At 50.2% G+C, this 15013-nt stretch overlaps 9 protein-coding genes across 9 annotated transcripts; 3 read left to right on the top strand and 6 right to left on the bottom strand.

The window, feature by feature from the left end:
* Nucleotides 1–2777: 2777 nt before the first annotated feature.
* On the bottom strand, nt 2778–3255 carry N7481_000960 (uncharacterized protein; the record flags this gene model as incomplete). Its single annotated transcript, XM_057260179.1, has 2 exons — nt 2778–2908; nt 2958–3255. The coding sequence occupies 2 exons, from the start codon at nt 3253–3255 to the stop codon at nt 2778–2780; spliced, it is 429 nt and encodes a 142-aa protein (XP_057128011.1).
* Nucleotides 3256–4434: 1179 nt separating this feature from the next.
* Nucleotides 4435–5633, top strand: N7481_000961 (alpha/beta fold hydrolase; the record flags this gene model as incomplete). The annotated part of the gene is made up of 3 exons (XM_057260180.1): nt 4435–4846; nt 4923–5542; nt 5595–5633. 3 exons carry the CDS (start codon nt 4435–4437, stop codon nt 5631–5633), a joined length of 1071 nt encoding a protein of 356 aa, XP_057128012.1.
* A 138-nt stretch (nt 5634–5771) lies between these two features.
* Nucleotides 5772–6584, bottom strand: xgeA (putative endoglucanase; the record flags this gene model as incomplete). The annotated part of the gene is made up of 2 exons (XM_057260181.1): nt 5772–6168; nt 6229–6584. The coding sequence occupies 2 exons, from the start codon at nt 6582–6584 to the stop codon at nt 5772–5774; spliced, it is 753 nt and encodes a 250-aa protein (XP_057128013.1).
* Nucleotides 6585–7351: 767 nt separating this feature from the next.
* On the top strand, nt 7352–7555 carry N7481_000963 (uncharacterized protein; the record flags this gene model as incomplete). Its single annotated transcript, XM_057260182.1, has 1 exon — nt 7352–7555. The coding sequence occupies one exon, from the start codon at nt 7352–7354 to the stop codon at nt 7553–7555; it is 204 nt and encodes a 67-aa protein (XP_057128014.1).
* A 262-nt stretch (nt 7556–7817) lies between these two features.
* Nucleotides 7818–8320, bottom strand: N7481_000964 (uncharacterized protein; the record flags this gene model as incomplete). The annotated part of the gene is made up of 3 exons (XM_057260183.1): nt 7818–7978; nt 8043–8138; nt 8185–8320. 3 exons carry the CDS (start codon nt 8318–8320, stop codon nt 7818–7820), a joined length of 393 nt encoding a protein of 130 aa, XP_057128015.1.
* A 10-nt stretch (nt 8321–8330) lies between these two features.
* N7481_000965 (uncharacterized protein) lies at nt 8331–10168 on the bottom strand (the record flags this gene model as incomplete). The annotated part of the gene is made up of 6 exons (XM_057260184.1): nt 8331–8465; nt 8527–8802; nt 8877–8993; nt 9046–9124; nt 9174–9676; nt 10037–10168. 6 exons carry the CDS (start codon nt 10166–10168, stop codon nt 8331–8333), a joined length of 1242 nt encoding a protein of 413 aa, XP_057128016.1.
* A 344-nt stretch (nt 10169–10512) lies between these two features.
* On the top strand, nt 10513–11432 carry erg2 (C-8 sterol isomerase ERG2; the record flags this gene model as incomplete). The annotated part of the gene is made up of 2 exons (XM_057260185.1): nt 10513–10858; nt 10999–11432. 2 exons carry the CDS (start codon nt 10513–10515, stop codon nt 11430–11432), a joined length of 780 nt encoding a protein of 259 aa, XP_057128017.1.
* A 178-nt stretch (nt 11433–11610) lies between these two features.
* On the bottom strand, nt 11611–12579 carry N7481_000967 (uncharacterized protein; the record flags this gene model as incomplete). The annotated part of the gene is made up of 2 exons (XM_057260186.1): nt 11611–12003; nt 12154–12579. 2 exons carry the CDS (start codon nt 12577–12579, stop codon nt 11611–11613), a joined length of 819 nt encoding a protein of 272 aa, XP_057128018.1.
* Nucleotides 12580–13303: 724 nt separating this feature from the next.
* On the bottom strand, nt 13304–14746 carry N7481_000968 (putative proline utilization protein PrnX-like; the record flags this gene model as incomplete). The annotated part of the gene is made up of 1 exon (XM_057260187.1): nt 13304–14746. One exon carries the CDS (start codon nt 14744–14746, stop codon nt 13304–13306), a length of 1443 nt encoding a protein of 480 aa, XP_057128019.1.
* Between the last annotated feature and the right edge of the window lie 267 nt (nt 14747–15013).

The following is a 15013-nucleotide window of genomic DNA, read 5'->3' on the forward strand; positions in this document are numbered from 1 at the left end:
AGGATAGCAGAGGTTGTCGTGTCAACCCTCTTATCGATAGCCCTAACTGTAGGATTCTCCAGAAAGACTGAGACCTGCCGACGCGGAGAATTTGAGCCGAGAGACAGCCCACCGTACTATGGCAATAGATTGAGATTGAGCAGACGCTGTCTTGAATGATTATTGAATCGAGTGGGTTTATGGGATGAGGAGACTGAGGGAGCGACCGAGCGATAAAAGACAATATTAAAAGGGTAAGGAAAGTGTGGTGACGACGTTGAGCATGTGGATGATTCCCGTGAAGAATCCAACGAGTGGGAAGAGTTCACTACATATAGCTCCGGTATGCGCCAGAGGGCGGCTGGCTAGGAAGCTGCAAGGCTGGCTGGGCCAGTCAGAGTCCCTGAAGGAGGGCAGGATGGGGCAGGGGGTCGCGGAGGAGCTGGAGCAAGCCTGCATAGTTGGATCTGAGATGCTCAATCCTTTGTCGCGCGCGCTGGGGGTCTGGGAGGGGCGATAGGCCTTGATTTGTCGGGGAATGTAGTGGAGATGGCGAATTACACGGACCTGAATACCTAGGCCCTGGGGCCCTGCAAAAAGAAAGTCAAACGATTGATGGCCTCGTCGGGTATGCACACTATTGCTGTCTATCAGACCTTGTCTGTGCCCTCCCCCCTATCCCTAGATTCATCACGTCTTCTCAGTACATTGGTATTTGCCTCCCAAATATTGCGCGGTTCTATTTCTTCTACCTCGCGTCGAATATGGCCATCTCTTCCCAGCCATCTATTTAGAAAGGCTTCAATTTGTTCTCCCTCCTACAACCCTAATAATAGCATACCTGGTCGCCACCACGAAGTACCCAGCGCTTCTATGACCGCAAGTAGATGATCGCAAACCCAGCTACTCGCTGACAAGACTCCACCGAGTCTGCGAGGAGATCAACGCTAGGCCCACTGAACGCCCGCAGTGGAGTCCAGCCTTCCCACTCAATTCCAATCAATTGGTCTTCTTCCCCTGGTGTCGGGGACATCCTTTGGTGTGCCAGGGAACCGATGCCCATTGCCCAGCCTTCCTATGGATTCTACCTACTCCGTACTTCTACTCCGTACTTTAGATCATCTATGAAACTCTCGACCGTCTCATATCTCCTTCGGGAGACGTGGGGGGAAATTCCAGGTCAGATTCCACCACGTCCCACCCGGGACAGGAGATGGTTCGGGACACGGTAAACCACATAGCTTGGAACCTTCTTCTGCGTGGATAGTTACATAGTGAGTTCTACTGCCGTTCTATCTATCTCCTTCCCCAAACGACAAAAACTGCGCACCCGTATCACCCTCTCAAGAAACAGGGTAAAAAGGGCAACCCGAGATAAAAACGACCCTCACCCTGGCTCGTCGAAAAAAGGGGGCCCCCAATTTCAGCTGGGAGTCTTTCTGCCAGGCTCATAGGTGGATTAGGCTCAGGTCGTACGGTCCGAAACTAGAGCGAAGAACCAACCTACAGCCTCATAGAACAATGTGGCAATCCGAGTTTCAATTTGACGCCGCAGTGCCAGCGAAATACCCAATCACTGCGGAAAAACTGACAGGTTCCGACCGTAGAAGATCATGTCCGTGCGAGTCCCCCACCCTTTCGCACTTTGGGGATCCCTGCTCCATGCCAAATGACCCCTGTCACACGGCCCGCCACGAGTAGTGGGTCGCGCAGCGTGTTCGAGGGGAAGAACCTTGGAAACTGGACATACCAGATGACAACGCGATCAGATGCATCAGAAGGGGGGGCATTATTCCCTCTCCCTCTAGTCCGGGAGGAGGGTTTAATGATTCCTGACCGTGGGACGCGGTGGAATAGTCTGCCACCTCGCATGAGGGGAATCAATTTTCCGCCTTGGTTGGCTTTTTTGGGGGGGGGAGGGGGGGCAGGTAGTCGATCTATCGACTTGATCCCCCGCCACTCAGTCTGTTGTGATATTCCCACGCTATCGATGCATCTAACAATACATCTGGCAATGCATGCAATGTTCCGACCGTCATCTCCTCTGCATCCTAGGGTCTGTGGGCTAAAAAAAGCAACCGTTGTCCTATTTTCGGATGGGATTCCTGGTACTTCTATATAAGCGCCCTTCTCCTCCGCCAGCGCTTACAGCACTTCCTCTCTTCACGAAGCGCTTCGCGACCCTTTTCGTCTGGATAACTCATCTAGGGCTACTAATAATACCATGAATGCAGCCATCAAGCTAAATCTATGATTAGCATAGCGTTTGTTATTCTTAGCAACGAATACGCGCCTTCTCAATCATGCCCCTCATGGTCCACTGAACACTCGCCTCCGTTCTGCGGAAAGAGTTGATTCGCCTTGGGCACTACATCTGAAGCTGACAATTTATCTTTTACTATGATTATGGTAAGAGACAATTTCTCTGTGACGCAACGGCTGTTTCATTCAACTGTAGGGTAACGCCAGAACGACTTGTTGGACCGGGTCTCCACAGTGTTCATGGAGGGCCCGCCGTGGCTTGGACGCTGACGAACGACATGCGTCTTGAAACAAAGAACTGTCTCACGATGAGGTAGTAATTCGTTTCAGGAGAGGAACCGTTGGGTCTCAGCGGCTAGTCCGGACAGGGCGCAAGCTGAAACGGCATCCTTGATCCTGCGTCCCCTACACACAACTCGAACCGACTACTTTAGAGGAGCATAATATCCATGGCGTTATGATACATGCATAAACCCGACTCACTATAATACAATCCTATCACAGCCCTCATTGAAGGATTCAAAATCCAGATCTTTTTATGTCCTAGGCATTTCCTGGCGAAGCCCATAAATCTGCGCCAGAATGGACTCGTTTTGGGTCGGCTTACGAGCTTCTTCTTCGCCATCGGAATCGTACTGCGGACAACCCACAAAGGGATACTTTTGAGCTAGGACAAGATCGAATTCCCTAGCCGTTCTATTCCAGACACCATTTACCCCCCCTAGACCGCCAGCCTGTGGCTCTCCCATGATGCACCTGCTTGACATCAGTAGTCAAGCTTCCCCCAATATATATCGAGATTTCGCACTCCGACTTAAGTAGTAAGCTGGCAATCCAATTACAGAGTGTTTCTATTTGGAGGCTGTTCGCTTGTTCTGGAGCTTTTGACTGGGTCCAGCGTGTACCGAATCGTCCGCTCCTTCCACCGAACTTGCCCACCGTGTATACGGGTGGTTGGTACGTCAGCATGCGGCGCCAGCTTGCTTCGGGGCGCATATACTGCTCCCACTTCATTGTAGATTGTAACAAATCTAAATTTATCAGGCTGACATCACTCCACTCGTACACCCTCGACCCCTCAAAGGCATATTTTGCTCGTCGTTAAGATCCACCAGTTGGTTTAGGAATGGGAATTTCTCGGCAAGCAATGGGTTGCGATATCGGGGCGCTCCATTGCCTTCATGGATAGTAGGTAAGAAGTAGAGGTCTCGTTGGAGGGTCTTTGACTCGCGGATCAAGTCCGCCCTCATATGACAGACTCGTTGAGAGGTAAGCAGGGTGCCCATGTCCATTTGGCGTAGGATTAACGTCACGATCTCGGGCAATTCCAGCGCCCTCTGCTAGTGAAAACCATTCACTTGCATCCTTTTTCCAAGTGAGATGAGAGTAGTAGTGGGAGATAGTGAGATAGTTTGGCTGTTCGTATGATGAATTTCCAAGGGATTGTGTTGTCTCTGAGTTATGTTGTTGCTGTGTGAGGGAATCTTGGCATTTCGTGGGGGCCATTGCGAAGCGAGGTCAGCTGAGCAAACTGAAGATATGCTAGTATATGGTAGTTAATAATTAGTAGTCGGTGATGGGAGGCGATGTATAGATGAAAAGTTAAAGGCTGTAATAGTATGAAGAGAGAAGAGAGCGCAACGATCTCAGGCTCAGGCTAGAGACGCAAGGACGGCGGCCTGGATGCCTGAGGCTGAAATGTCCTAGGCACCCACGCCTCAACAATAGTCCACGGGTAGTATCTCCCTGTATAACCAGCTGAAATGATACCATTTTCCTGCGTTCCAACTTGCTTGAAGTTCTCATACTATTGGAAGTCGTTGTGATTGGTTCCTTCGTAAACTGGTATACAAAACAAGGGTGCACTAGCACTATTATAGCAAGGAGCAGCAGTGTGGAACCCCAGAGACTTATTATATATTTTCAACTTGACGCCCTCGAGTTCAAGTTTGACGTCTGCTTTTTTCTTAATTTTTCCCCACTACACGAGTCACCCATTCGCACATCACGTATAAGAACAGATACTGTTTCCATCCAAATCAAAAATATAACTTCAGTCGTGCCCGACTCGGACGGCCCACCCGTGACTGACCCACACCCGTGGGACCGGAGCTTCTGTACCCGCCCGTTTTCCATGTCAGCGACCACCTCAACCTTGGAACGTGAACCTCCTAATACTAACAACAACCCAGGATGTCTGATCCTCATAGCTTAATTGCTACCTCCCGCTTTCACCAGCGCGTCACTCTCGACTCGATATGCGGAGAGTTAACCGTCTCCTTCGCCGACATTGGGAGTCCCACAGGCCCCGCCCTGTTGTTTCTGCCAGGCATGTTTGCATCGCGGTATTTGGGCGTCCCTCTGCACCCGCTCGCTGAACACGCCGGTGTACGTCTGCTCGTCGTCGACAGACCAGGAATGGGCGCATCGACAGATGTCCCACCTGCGCAGAGAATCGCCGCATGGACCGACCTGGTGCCGCGGCTTTTAGCACATCTCGGCATTCCGCGCGTCAGCCTAGTCGCCCATAGTGCTGGCACAATGTACTTGCTTAATACGTGGGCAAAATGTCCAGAGCTGGTGAATCCAGCTATTACATTTATAGGTATTTCCATCCATCCATCTGATCCCAGCTATGTTGATTCCGAAAATCTAAACTTGAACCCCTTCCCGTTTCATAGCCCCTTGGGTTGATCTTGAGCACTCGCGCGTTACGACGATGCAAATGGCACGGTACGTGCCGACTAAAGCATTCACACTGTGGCACCATATCCCGCGCTTCTTCGTCACCCAAGCTTCTCCCGTCCTAGCAACAAGCGGTGCTCTGTTCAATCAATTGTCGTCAAGAAGTAGTGATGTCACAGATGGTAACGACCACTCACATCCCAATGCCGAAGATCAGGCTATTGAACGCGATGCCGGAATATCGCAAAAAGATCTGGCTGAGCTCTTCCGCCTCGCCGTGCCCTTAATGTTTAATGAGAACACGACGGGAGCGAATAGCGAGGCTCTCCAATGTCTTCGAAAGAGTGATGGCCAGGACTGGGGTGCTTGTTCGGACTATGCAGAATGCGTTCAAACGTTAGCGGCCCGTGAATCTTCGGCAGGGACTCGAGTCAGTGTTCGCGCGTATTTTGCTTCCTCGGATGCTATGGTCGGTGAGCGAGGTAAGCTATACTTCGAGCAGTGTTGGCAGGCGCCCGGGTTAGATGCGGTGGACTTTGTATCGGAAACTGTTGAAAAAACAGATCATGATACAGTAATGCAGCTGGTGAAAGTATGGGCAGAGATATTTGCGTCGGTGAGTGGAGTCGGCGGCAATAATGTATAATAACTTATGCCAGTAGTTATAGGCTGGAAGGTTTCCAGCTACGTATCATATCGACTATTAATATAGATGATAAGTATTACTCTAGAAAAATATACTATTCCAACAAAAGGCGATAGGAATAATGCTGAATTGATTTCAGATCGATCCCTAATGCTATTTACTAACATGGCATACTTCTCCCACTCACATCTGCTTCAATTTATGCGACAGTGGCGGAGTAAGAGGACACCTTAAGGTCAGCAGTGCCAGTGAAAGGCTCAGTACCGGCCTGGACATCAATAAGGTACAGGCTCTTGCTCAGGCCTTGGTTGTTGATGAGGTAGTTGAAGAACTCCATCAGGTCACCGGAAAAGCTGGTGGTAGTAGACTCAGCGACGAAGCTGTAGACGGTCATGCTGCCGTTGGGGCCCTTGTAGAGCTTCCAGCTGACACCGTTGATGGTGGTAGTCGCGATGGCGGAGCCAGTGGAGGAAATGGGACCGGCACCACCCAGAGCCGCGAGCCAGATCATGATCTCGTACTCCTCAGAGCCGTTGGCACTGGAGCTGAGGAAAAGATCGTAGGCAACATCGGCGACGATGTTGGTGGTGGAGTAGCTGTTCACAATGTGATTAGCGCTTTTCATCACAAAGAATTCCTGACTGCCTTCGACTTACCTCCAGTTGAAGACAGACTTGATGCTGCTAACAGCGCTCAGTTGCTTAGCAGTGAACTGCAGAGCAATGTTGGCGAAGCTCTTGACCTGGTTAGAAGTACCGGACCAGGACCAGTTGGTGTGCCAGGCAATGGTGGAGCCGCTCAGCGAGTCCACACCGGTGCACTGGGTGCCAGAGGTGTCGGAGCTCTGACCCCAGAGGTTGTTGTAAACAATGTAGCTGCCGGTTTGGACGGATCCCCACTGGTCGCAGAAGTCGGAGCGCTTGGCGAGGGTCTTGGTGGGAAGGGAGGCTGCGCTACTCAGACCAGCGAGAGCGAGCGAAAGGACGGAAAGAGGAGCAAGGAATGTCTTCATGGTGAAAGAATTGAAAGAAAGGAATGAACTGGCTTGCAGATTCGAGGATTAGGTTGAGTAGAGTATTTTGTTTATTGAAATCGAACGGCCTGCCAGTGCCAGGGAGTTGGCCGTTTTATAAGGGAGTCGATTCCATACGGAAGTTTCTCCGGCTAGGGACCTGTGGATGCTTGTACCGTGTAGAGCACGGAGCAACTTTGTCTCAAGTCAAGATTGTGACTCCACAGTCCGGTTAATCGTAGGATGACACCAGCCTAGAGGGCCCAGCTAAAGCGATCAGCAACATGGCCATCGTGCCGATCACCCCCCTCAAGAAAACGGCACCGCGTCCGCCTTCCGACTTGGAAGAACCGTTCTCGATTGAAATGCCACCACAGCAAGTAGTACCGGATAAATTAGTTTGGGGGAGGACGCGGGGTGCATAAAGGTGAAGAGTTGCGGATATACGCAAGTCAATGTGGCTTGAGTTTCGTCACCAGTTTCCGCCAATCCCCTATACAAATTGCGACCGTGTGACTCCTCTTCTACATTTACAAGTACTAGTCTGAAGAATCCATGACATAGGAGGCGAGCCCCTGTCAAATTTCAGGGTTGCCTGATCCCAGTAACTAAAAGATACTTTGGTGGAGTCTGCAGCCTACCCTTAGGCGATGGAACGACCGTGAAAATTGACAACAAGTTCGATAAAGAACGACAAAGGCAAATATATTGCTGTTTTTGAATACTGGAAACGGTGATTTTAAACGTCGGAAAAACTTCGGATTGAAATGGACAAGCGGACGTTTGAGCATGTCTCGATCCAGACAGTTCCGGACCCCACCGACCGACGCCGTCGTCTCACATTCATCACGTTGGCCGGAAACTATCCATATATGGCATCAAGGTACAACTTAAATCTCCGCCAAGGCTGCAACTCCATCGGTGGAAAATTCCACCAGATTGTCTCAGAGAAAACAGGTCCAGACCAATAATAAATGAGTGACCTTGGGCTAAATAAAAATCCATTTGACTCAATTATTCCATTTTTCAGCTGAACCCCTGGAGCTAAATGCTGTGACTTCTCTGTTCGGATGAACTTCTTTTATTAAGATCTTATATAAGCCGGGGATCAGGTCAGTTCAGTGTTCTTCACCCTGCCCTATAGAATCGCTATAGTTGCAGTGTCTATCCCACGAAAATGCCGACGTCAAACTTGCAGGCGACTTGCTCCCGACACCAAGATTGACCAATGAATCACCTGCCAAAGAAGAATAGTAGAGCATCAGTTTGAGATTCATAGATGACTTCAAAGAGTATAAACTCATAAGAAATATACTGACTCTGAAAATTAAACTGTGGCCACCCATAATTGCTTAGACCGTGACGGGGATCTTTGGCAAATGCAACCCATGCTTCTATATTCTCAATTAGTAAGATAAAAATGTGCTTCGTTATAGGGAAGGAATTTATCTCGACTACCTTGCATATATCTGCTAGTTTCAATCTCGGCTTTTGATGCAGGCTGAGAGTATGGTGTTGACACATTGTACGTCCCGAAGATGAAAGGTATCTCGGCTGGAGAAAATTAGTAGTCTTCTGAAAAAGAGATACTATCACGTACAAGAGTGATAAGCACCAAGCCAAGGCTTTGGACTCAGATTCGGAAAGCTTCCTTGATATAGGTATCTCCAAGTTGGTATACTGTTGTCGAGTCGCAACCTGCACAGCTTAGTCTTGGGTTCGACAATGGAAACCATCACGTTAGACCTACTGCAAATCTTCGAGAAGGGGGCAGTTGAAGGACGCCTGAGAATCTTGGCGCACGCTCGACTCGTTGATAGAACTTGCCTGCAAAGGATAGATGAATGCCAGTTCCTTATTATTGAAGCCTGCTAGTGTTGGCTATTCCGGAGACAATAATACATTAGCAAAGAGTCGAGGAATTTGCGAGAGAAGCTCTTACCAAGTCTGCCATTTTTCCTTCCTTGGCTCTAGCCCGGAAATCTTTGAAAAAGGTTAATCCATCGTCGGTCGGAAGGAAAGTATAGTTCCCCTTGGCCATGGTGCCAACGATCTTGCTCATTGGGATTCGCATCATGCAGCCCATCAAATCCAACCCGGAATCACAACCGACAGCATTCGAGAGACGGTTCCAATTATTCTCACTTCGAAATATAGGCCCTGTAGTGTAAGTTCCTGACTGCATAATTATCCCTGTGATCAATGGATTATCTGGATACTATATGAAATTAATTAGGCAAGCCACGTCTATGATATTGAACAGAACACAAGGACTTGAAGCAATCCCCTTACTGCATAGGAGTATATGTCAGCAGAAGCTGCCCCAACTGATTGTCCGAAGAGTATGATGCGTCCCGGATCGCCTCCGAATTGAGCGATGTTATCGTAGATCCACTCGATTGCCAACCTCTAAAGATCTGATATAAGTAAAGAATAGTCTGGGACCCATTCATATGCTTACTTGATCTTGCAATCCGAGATTCCGCCTTGAAGGCTCTAATCCGGGGGCATTCGGAAAGCCAAATACATTGAGTCGATAGCTGCGAGGTCAATAATCATCCAATGATGAAAAGTGACGAGACACCGTACTTGATAGTGATTACGATGATCTTCTCATTATCGCGCACGATATTGGAGCCATCGTAGTAGGCGACTGATGTGCCACCAAATCCAAAGTCACCACCGTGGATAAATACCATCACGGCCGCCTTGCTGTCTACCATTCGGTCACGGTGATTTGCGGCAGGAGCCCACACATTTAGGTATAGACAATCTTCCGAAATTGCCGCTGAATTCCATACGTTGTACGGAAGGACATCTAGGATCGACTTGTTCGACCAACTCCATGTCTGCGGACAAGGACTGCTGAATGACGAGGCATCGATTGGGGAAGAGGAGGGTGATTTTTCTCGTGGTGGTGCAAATCGTAGTTCATTCATCGGGGGTTCCGCATATGGAATTCCGAGGAAGCCTCTGACGGTAGTCGCAGTGTCATTGTAGATACCATGTACCGTCCCACTGGAAGTTTGGATACGGAGCTCAGATGGTCGCTGGCCTAGGGCATGAGTGAAACTAATGGCAGTGAGCAAATACTGTAGTATCAGCGCAGATCTCATCGCGTCTATGAGGCAAAGGAAGCTCCCGATGCGCAACAATTGGACTGTTATATCTTCGTCTGGAGAAATAAGGAGGTATAGATCAATGCCTTCTCACACACAGTGGAAATAATGAACGTATAGTATATTTTTATCAGTATTTACTGAGCATGTATCTTTTACATCGTGCCGACTGGAGAAATCCTCTCCTGAATTATCTAAAACGCCCGGCAATACCCAAGGAGCCATCTGACTGAGATGTCTCCCGAGGTCACACCGCGATAATTGCGATAATTGCGATGATTGGAGTTGGGAAGAAGAAAGATCGGGAATTTTTAACTTTTGTGTCACCCTTACCAGGCAAAGTATTCCAATGCTGACAATAACTTCACCATAGCAGATCTCGGGCTCGCGTTCCTGTGTACTCGTATAGAGCTGTGGTTCAAGCCAATCAGCGGGCCGGCGATTCGGATTGCGGCCATCCGACATGGCGTGTGGGTTTCTGCAGAGAGATGAGTACTTCCATCGACCTAAGATGGCCCATTTTACGGAGGAATGAATGGGAATTCGACATGCATGAAGACTGTTGGTACGTCATCTGAATTAACTAATTCACAGCAAATCAATTGTAGTATGATCTGCCAATTATTTGTAGTTGTTTTGTTTTGGTGTAAGGTACGGGGCCAGTTAGGCCAGGGGGGGGTCTCCGATCCCGCGGGTCCCGTCCCGCAGTCCGCAATGTCCATCGCGGATCGCCATTTCACTTAAATTTCATTCTCCTTCCAACTTCACCACTTCACCTCCCCCCTCCCTCTCCTAATCACACCACCGCCATGCCTTCCAAATCATCCAGCAATGCTGGCAAGAAGTCTTCCGGCTGCTGCAGCTGCTTCTCCTTCCGCACTCTCAGCATCATCGCCGTCTTCCTGGCTCTCTTCTCTGCCGTCTACACCTTCCTCGACGCGCGCCTGAACCAATTCTACATCTTCGACCATGAGCATCTGCACGAACTCTCCCAGCGCGCCATCAAGGCCCACGGCGAGGACACCCGCTCCATCGTCAGCTACATTGTTGCCGAGCTCGAGGAGAAGGTCGGATCCACCCACCTGAACCAGCATGAGGAGTGGGTGTTCAACAACGCCGGCGGTGCCATGGGTGCTATGTACATTATCCACGCCAGTATGTCCATATCCACCCATTCAAGTCGCATTCTCCCCCTTCCTTCCATGCCAATGGCAGACGAGGACGAATTGCCACTTCCCCCGGACCTAAAATCTACCCCGGAACATAGCTAATGCCTTTTCTCTTCTCTTTTCTAGGTATCACCGAGTACCTGATTATCTTCGGAACCGCCATCGGAACCGAGGGCCACACCGGTCGTCACACTGCCGACGATTACTTCAACATCCTGTCCGGTACCCAGCTGGCCTACGTGCCCGGCGAGTACGAGCCCGAGGTCTACCCCGCCGGCTCCGTGCACCACCTGCGCCGTGGCGAGGTCAAGCAGTACAAGATGGACGCGTCCTGCTTCGCCCTCGAGTATGCCCGTGGCTGGATCCCCCCCTATGCTTTTCTTCGGCTACGCCGATACTTTCTCCAGCACCCTGGACTTCCCGACCCTGTGGGCGACTACCCGCATCACCGGTCGCGAGATGATTGGCAACCTGCTGAAGATGAAGCTGTGAACAAACAGCTAAACTGCAATCGCATGTACATTACAGAGAAGGGATACTGTGAAGGACGTGTACGCTAATAAGGGTCTCTTGGACACGGAAAATCGGACTTTGTTAGATGGATCGGTTTATGACTCCAGAAGTATAAAGAGACGAAGTCGTTTCGTTTCAGTAATCATTAATTGATGACACATGACATAACTATTCACTTCTGCATTCCTGGTAAACACTAGGCCATTTCACGAAGACTCATTTATTTCAAGAAGAACCTCCCTTCTTCCCCTGGCCCTGGAAAAAAGCACCCATCATCCTAGCCGGCTCAGTAATCCCACCATCCGTAGCCACAAACGACTCCTCAAACGCAGTCACACCAGCCTGAATGCCCTGGTCCAGAGAAACATTCTCCCAAGTCCGCATGAGCGCCTTCTGTTTGCGCACCGCCATAGGCCCATTCTTCTCCAACTGGGCCAACCATCCTTCAACAGCCTCATCGAGAGCATCCTGCTCAACAACCTTCTCAACCAGACCCCAACGGAACGCCTCGTCTGCATCAATATTCTCCCCGAGCAGGAGGAGTTGCCTCGTTCGGCCCCATCCAATCAAATTAGGAAGAAGCGCGGCTTCAACTACACTGGGAATCCCGACTCGAACCTAGTTACACATAGATAACATGGGACTACGTTAGCGAAACACAACAATCGAAGAGAAAAAACTTGAAGAAGGGGAATACGACGAGCACCAGTAACACGGTAATACAATATGCCAAACACCGTGACCTTACGGCCACATCCGAGTACATACCTCCGGCATCCCAAAAACCGCATTCCTCCCCGCAACCCTCAAATCACAAGCAGCAGCAAGTTCACACCCCGCACCAAGCGCAAATCCATTAATCCTCCCAATAACCGGAACCGGGGCATCGCGCACACTTGCACAAGCCCTGTGCACTTTCGTAATGAACTGCCGTGCCGCGAGTGGTGAGTCGAGCCGAGCCATTTCGGCGATGTCGGCGCCGCCGACAAAGGATTTGGGTCCGGCGCCGGTTAGGATTATGGCTAGGAGGTCGGTTGTCTCTTTGCTTAGTTTTTTGATGGTTGTCGGGAGGGACTCGAGGAGGGGGCTGTTTAGGGCGTTTAGTTTGTTGGGTCGGGAGATTGTTATTTGGGCTATTGTTCCTGCTTTGCGGCGGGTTAGGGTTGTTAGGATTGATGGGGTTGGGATGGTCATTGTGGTGGTTTTGGTGGTGCTAGTGGTGAACTTTTATGCGGTTGGATTTATCGGGGTATTCATGGGACGGTGTTGTATTGATGTTTATGGGTGTTGATATTTGACGATAGGGCCGAGAATCACCGAGTTCGATGCGGGGAAGGCCCCGCAAGCACGAGTAGATGCTCGCATAGTATATGATGGTAGGTTAAGGTGATCTAATCTCCATTAGTATACATACTATCTAGTGCTAATCCGAAAGCCTTTAGTACTTGAATGATTTGAGAAATAGGTAGGGAGGGATGCAAGTAAAAGGGCCGGGGAAGCTTTAATTGCTTTCCTTTTTTGAACCTCTGCTCGATCCTGGGCCGTCTCTATGCTGATTATAAGGAGTATAGTAGAAAAATCTATATCGATTTCTTCTTGAGACTTTGATTAAGGATGGTGTAAATACTAGTAGTAGTAATCACCAGAGCTGGATAGAGGGCTTGGATTGAATTGAACTTATTTCTGTGGTCTCGCCAGTCGATCAATTCGTTGTAAACATTATTTACTATTCACAAGCAAAACAAATAGAAGAAAACCCCCAGTGTCAATTTACCAATACTAGTAACACAGAGCCTTGGAGATGGGCTGTACAGCGCGAGCGCGTCGACTCGGTCATTATGCTTCCTATTCTTCCAGATAATGCACATTCAAGAAACAACAAGAGGGTATGTTACAAAATGCAAGCAAGATGAAAAGACTAAAAGTCTTCCACCGTCGTCCCCAACTTTCGCTCTCGCGCCAGACGAACCAGATCACCACCCGTCACTAGATCCATCAGGCCCAACCCAACGCTCTTGTAAATAACATTGCCGCGCTCCACCCACTCTCGCAAACTCTTCTGTTCATCGGCTGCCTCCTGCGTGGCGTGTCGGACCATGAGAAGCTCGCCGAGCTCGACCATTTGCTTCGGTTTGATTCCCGCCTGTACGATCTCGCCTGCTTCTTTGATGGCCGCGTCGAGACTGTCAACAACCACCACGCCGCTGCGACGGGTATGTTTGTGGAAATGACGATGAGGCGGTGACACGTTTACCTCATCGCGTAGGATATCGGGATGTACTTCGGCCATGTGTGCCTTGTACGAACCAACTGCACTAATCAGACGACCCTTTTGCCGACCTTCGCGGGATGTGAGGAACTCAGCAGGGAAGAGGGGCTCGACCGAAGGGGTGCAGCAGAAGATGACGTCCGCCTTGCGAACATGCTCTTTGATAATTCGGTTGTATTCGCCGAAGTCAGTGCTCATGGCGGAGAATTTGGTATCGCCGCGCCACTTCGTGTTTTCGGGAAGGTAGATGTCACGGAGGAGATTGGCCGCTCGCTCGAAGGAGCGATTGACGATGTACACGCGGCGGATCTCATCGCCGCGTAGACTCAACGCCAGTCGAATGTGCCAGTATGCTTGGGTTCCGGCGCCGAATACCAGGATGGTACGGACCTTCTTACGCCTGTTGAAGATCATCAAAGAGGCGAGGGCGGTGCGGAAGGCTGTGAGTTCGTGTGCGTTTATCAGGGCGAAGGGTAGACTCTCGCTGTCTAGAAGTGTCAAACTGCCCTTCGGGGAGGTGTCACGGGTGCCTGCTCCAGGCCAAGCGCCCATCGTATCTGAGACATTGTTGTCGACTACCGGTTGTTGGTTCACACATCCAGAGAGAAGTGTCGAGCTATCGGCGCTGTCACCCCCACTTCCGGAGGTTGTGGTTGTCAGTGTTGGACTGACGGAGTTGCTATCTTCCTGGGAGGAATCGACGGAGAGATCACTCAAGTCGGAGGAGAGCGAGGCGACCGAGTTGCGCACGGAACCAGTCCGCGAGCGGGAAGATGTCGAATCACCATCAGCAATGTCTAAGGCAGCACGCTCCACAGCACAACCGGCGGCGGAGCCGTCCTGCAGTGAGATCATCTTGATTCCGATGGTCTGGCCCGTGCTGGCGGGCATGAACAAGGTGGTACAGCCATTCTGTCGAGTAATGGCCGTTCGCTGAGGCTGATAGGTCGCCGAGCAACCTTTATCTTGGGCACCGGTCGAGTATTCGCGTAAGGCCTCGGATAGATTTCGTTGCAACTCGGTGATCTCGTCACGAGTGAGAGAGTGTAGCACATCTCGGAGCTGCGACCGAGAGAGGATGGTGAGAGGCATGTGGAGGTCGGGAGTGGGTAGAATGAGCGAAATGCCTGAGAAGGGCAGAAGGGAGAAGGTTTAGAAGAAACCAAGTGGGTGAGAAAGAGAGAATCGGAGTTAAGAAGCGAGGATGGAGGGGCGGTTTTCTATTTTACTAAATGAAACAGACTGTTATCAGTGATCAGTTTCTCTCGACGCCCCGCGAGAGTTCTGGGCCGCCACCGGCCGCGCAGTCGCCAAGGTAGAAGTGGAACTCACCAGATGATAGGTCGGTGTGTTTGAGGG

This window comes from Penicillium waksmanii (genome assembly GCF_028829765.1).
Source record: "Penicillium waksmanii strain IBT 27052 chromosome Unknown utg000001l:1.0-4852451.0:1.0-4856178.0, whole genome shotgun sequence".
Taxonomy (NCBI): Eukaryota; Fungi; Ascomycota; class Eurotiomycetes; order Eurotiales; family Aspergillaceae; genus Penicillium; species Penicillium waksmanii.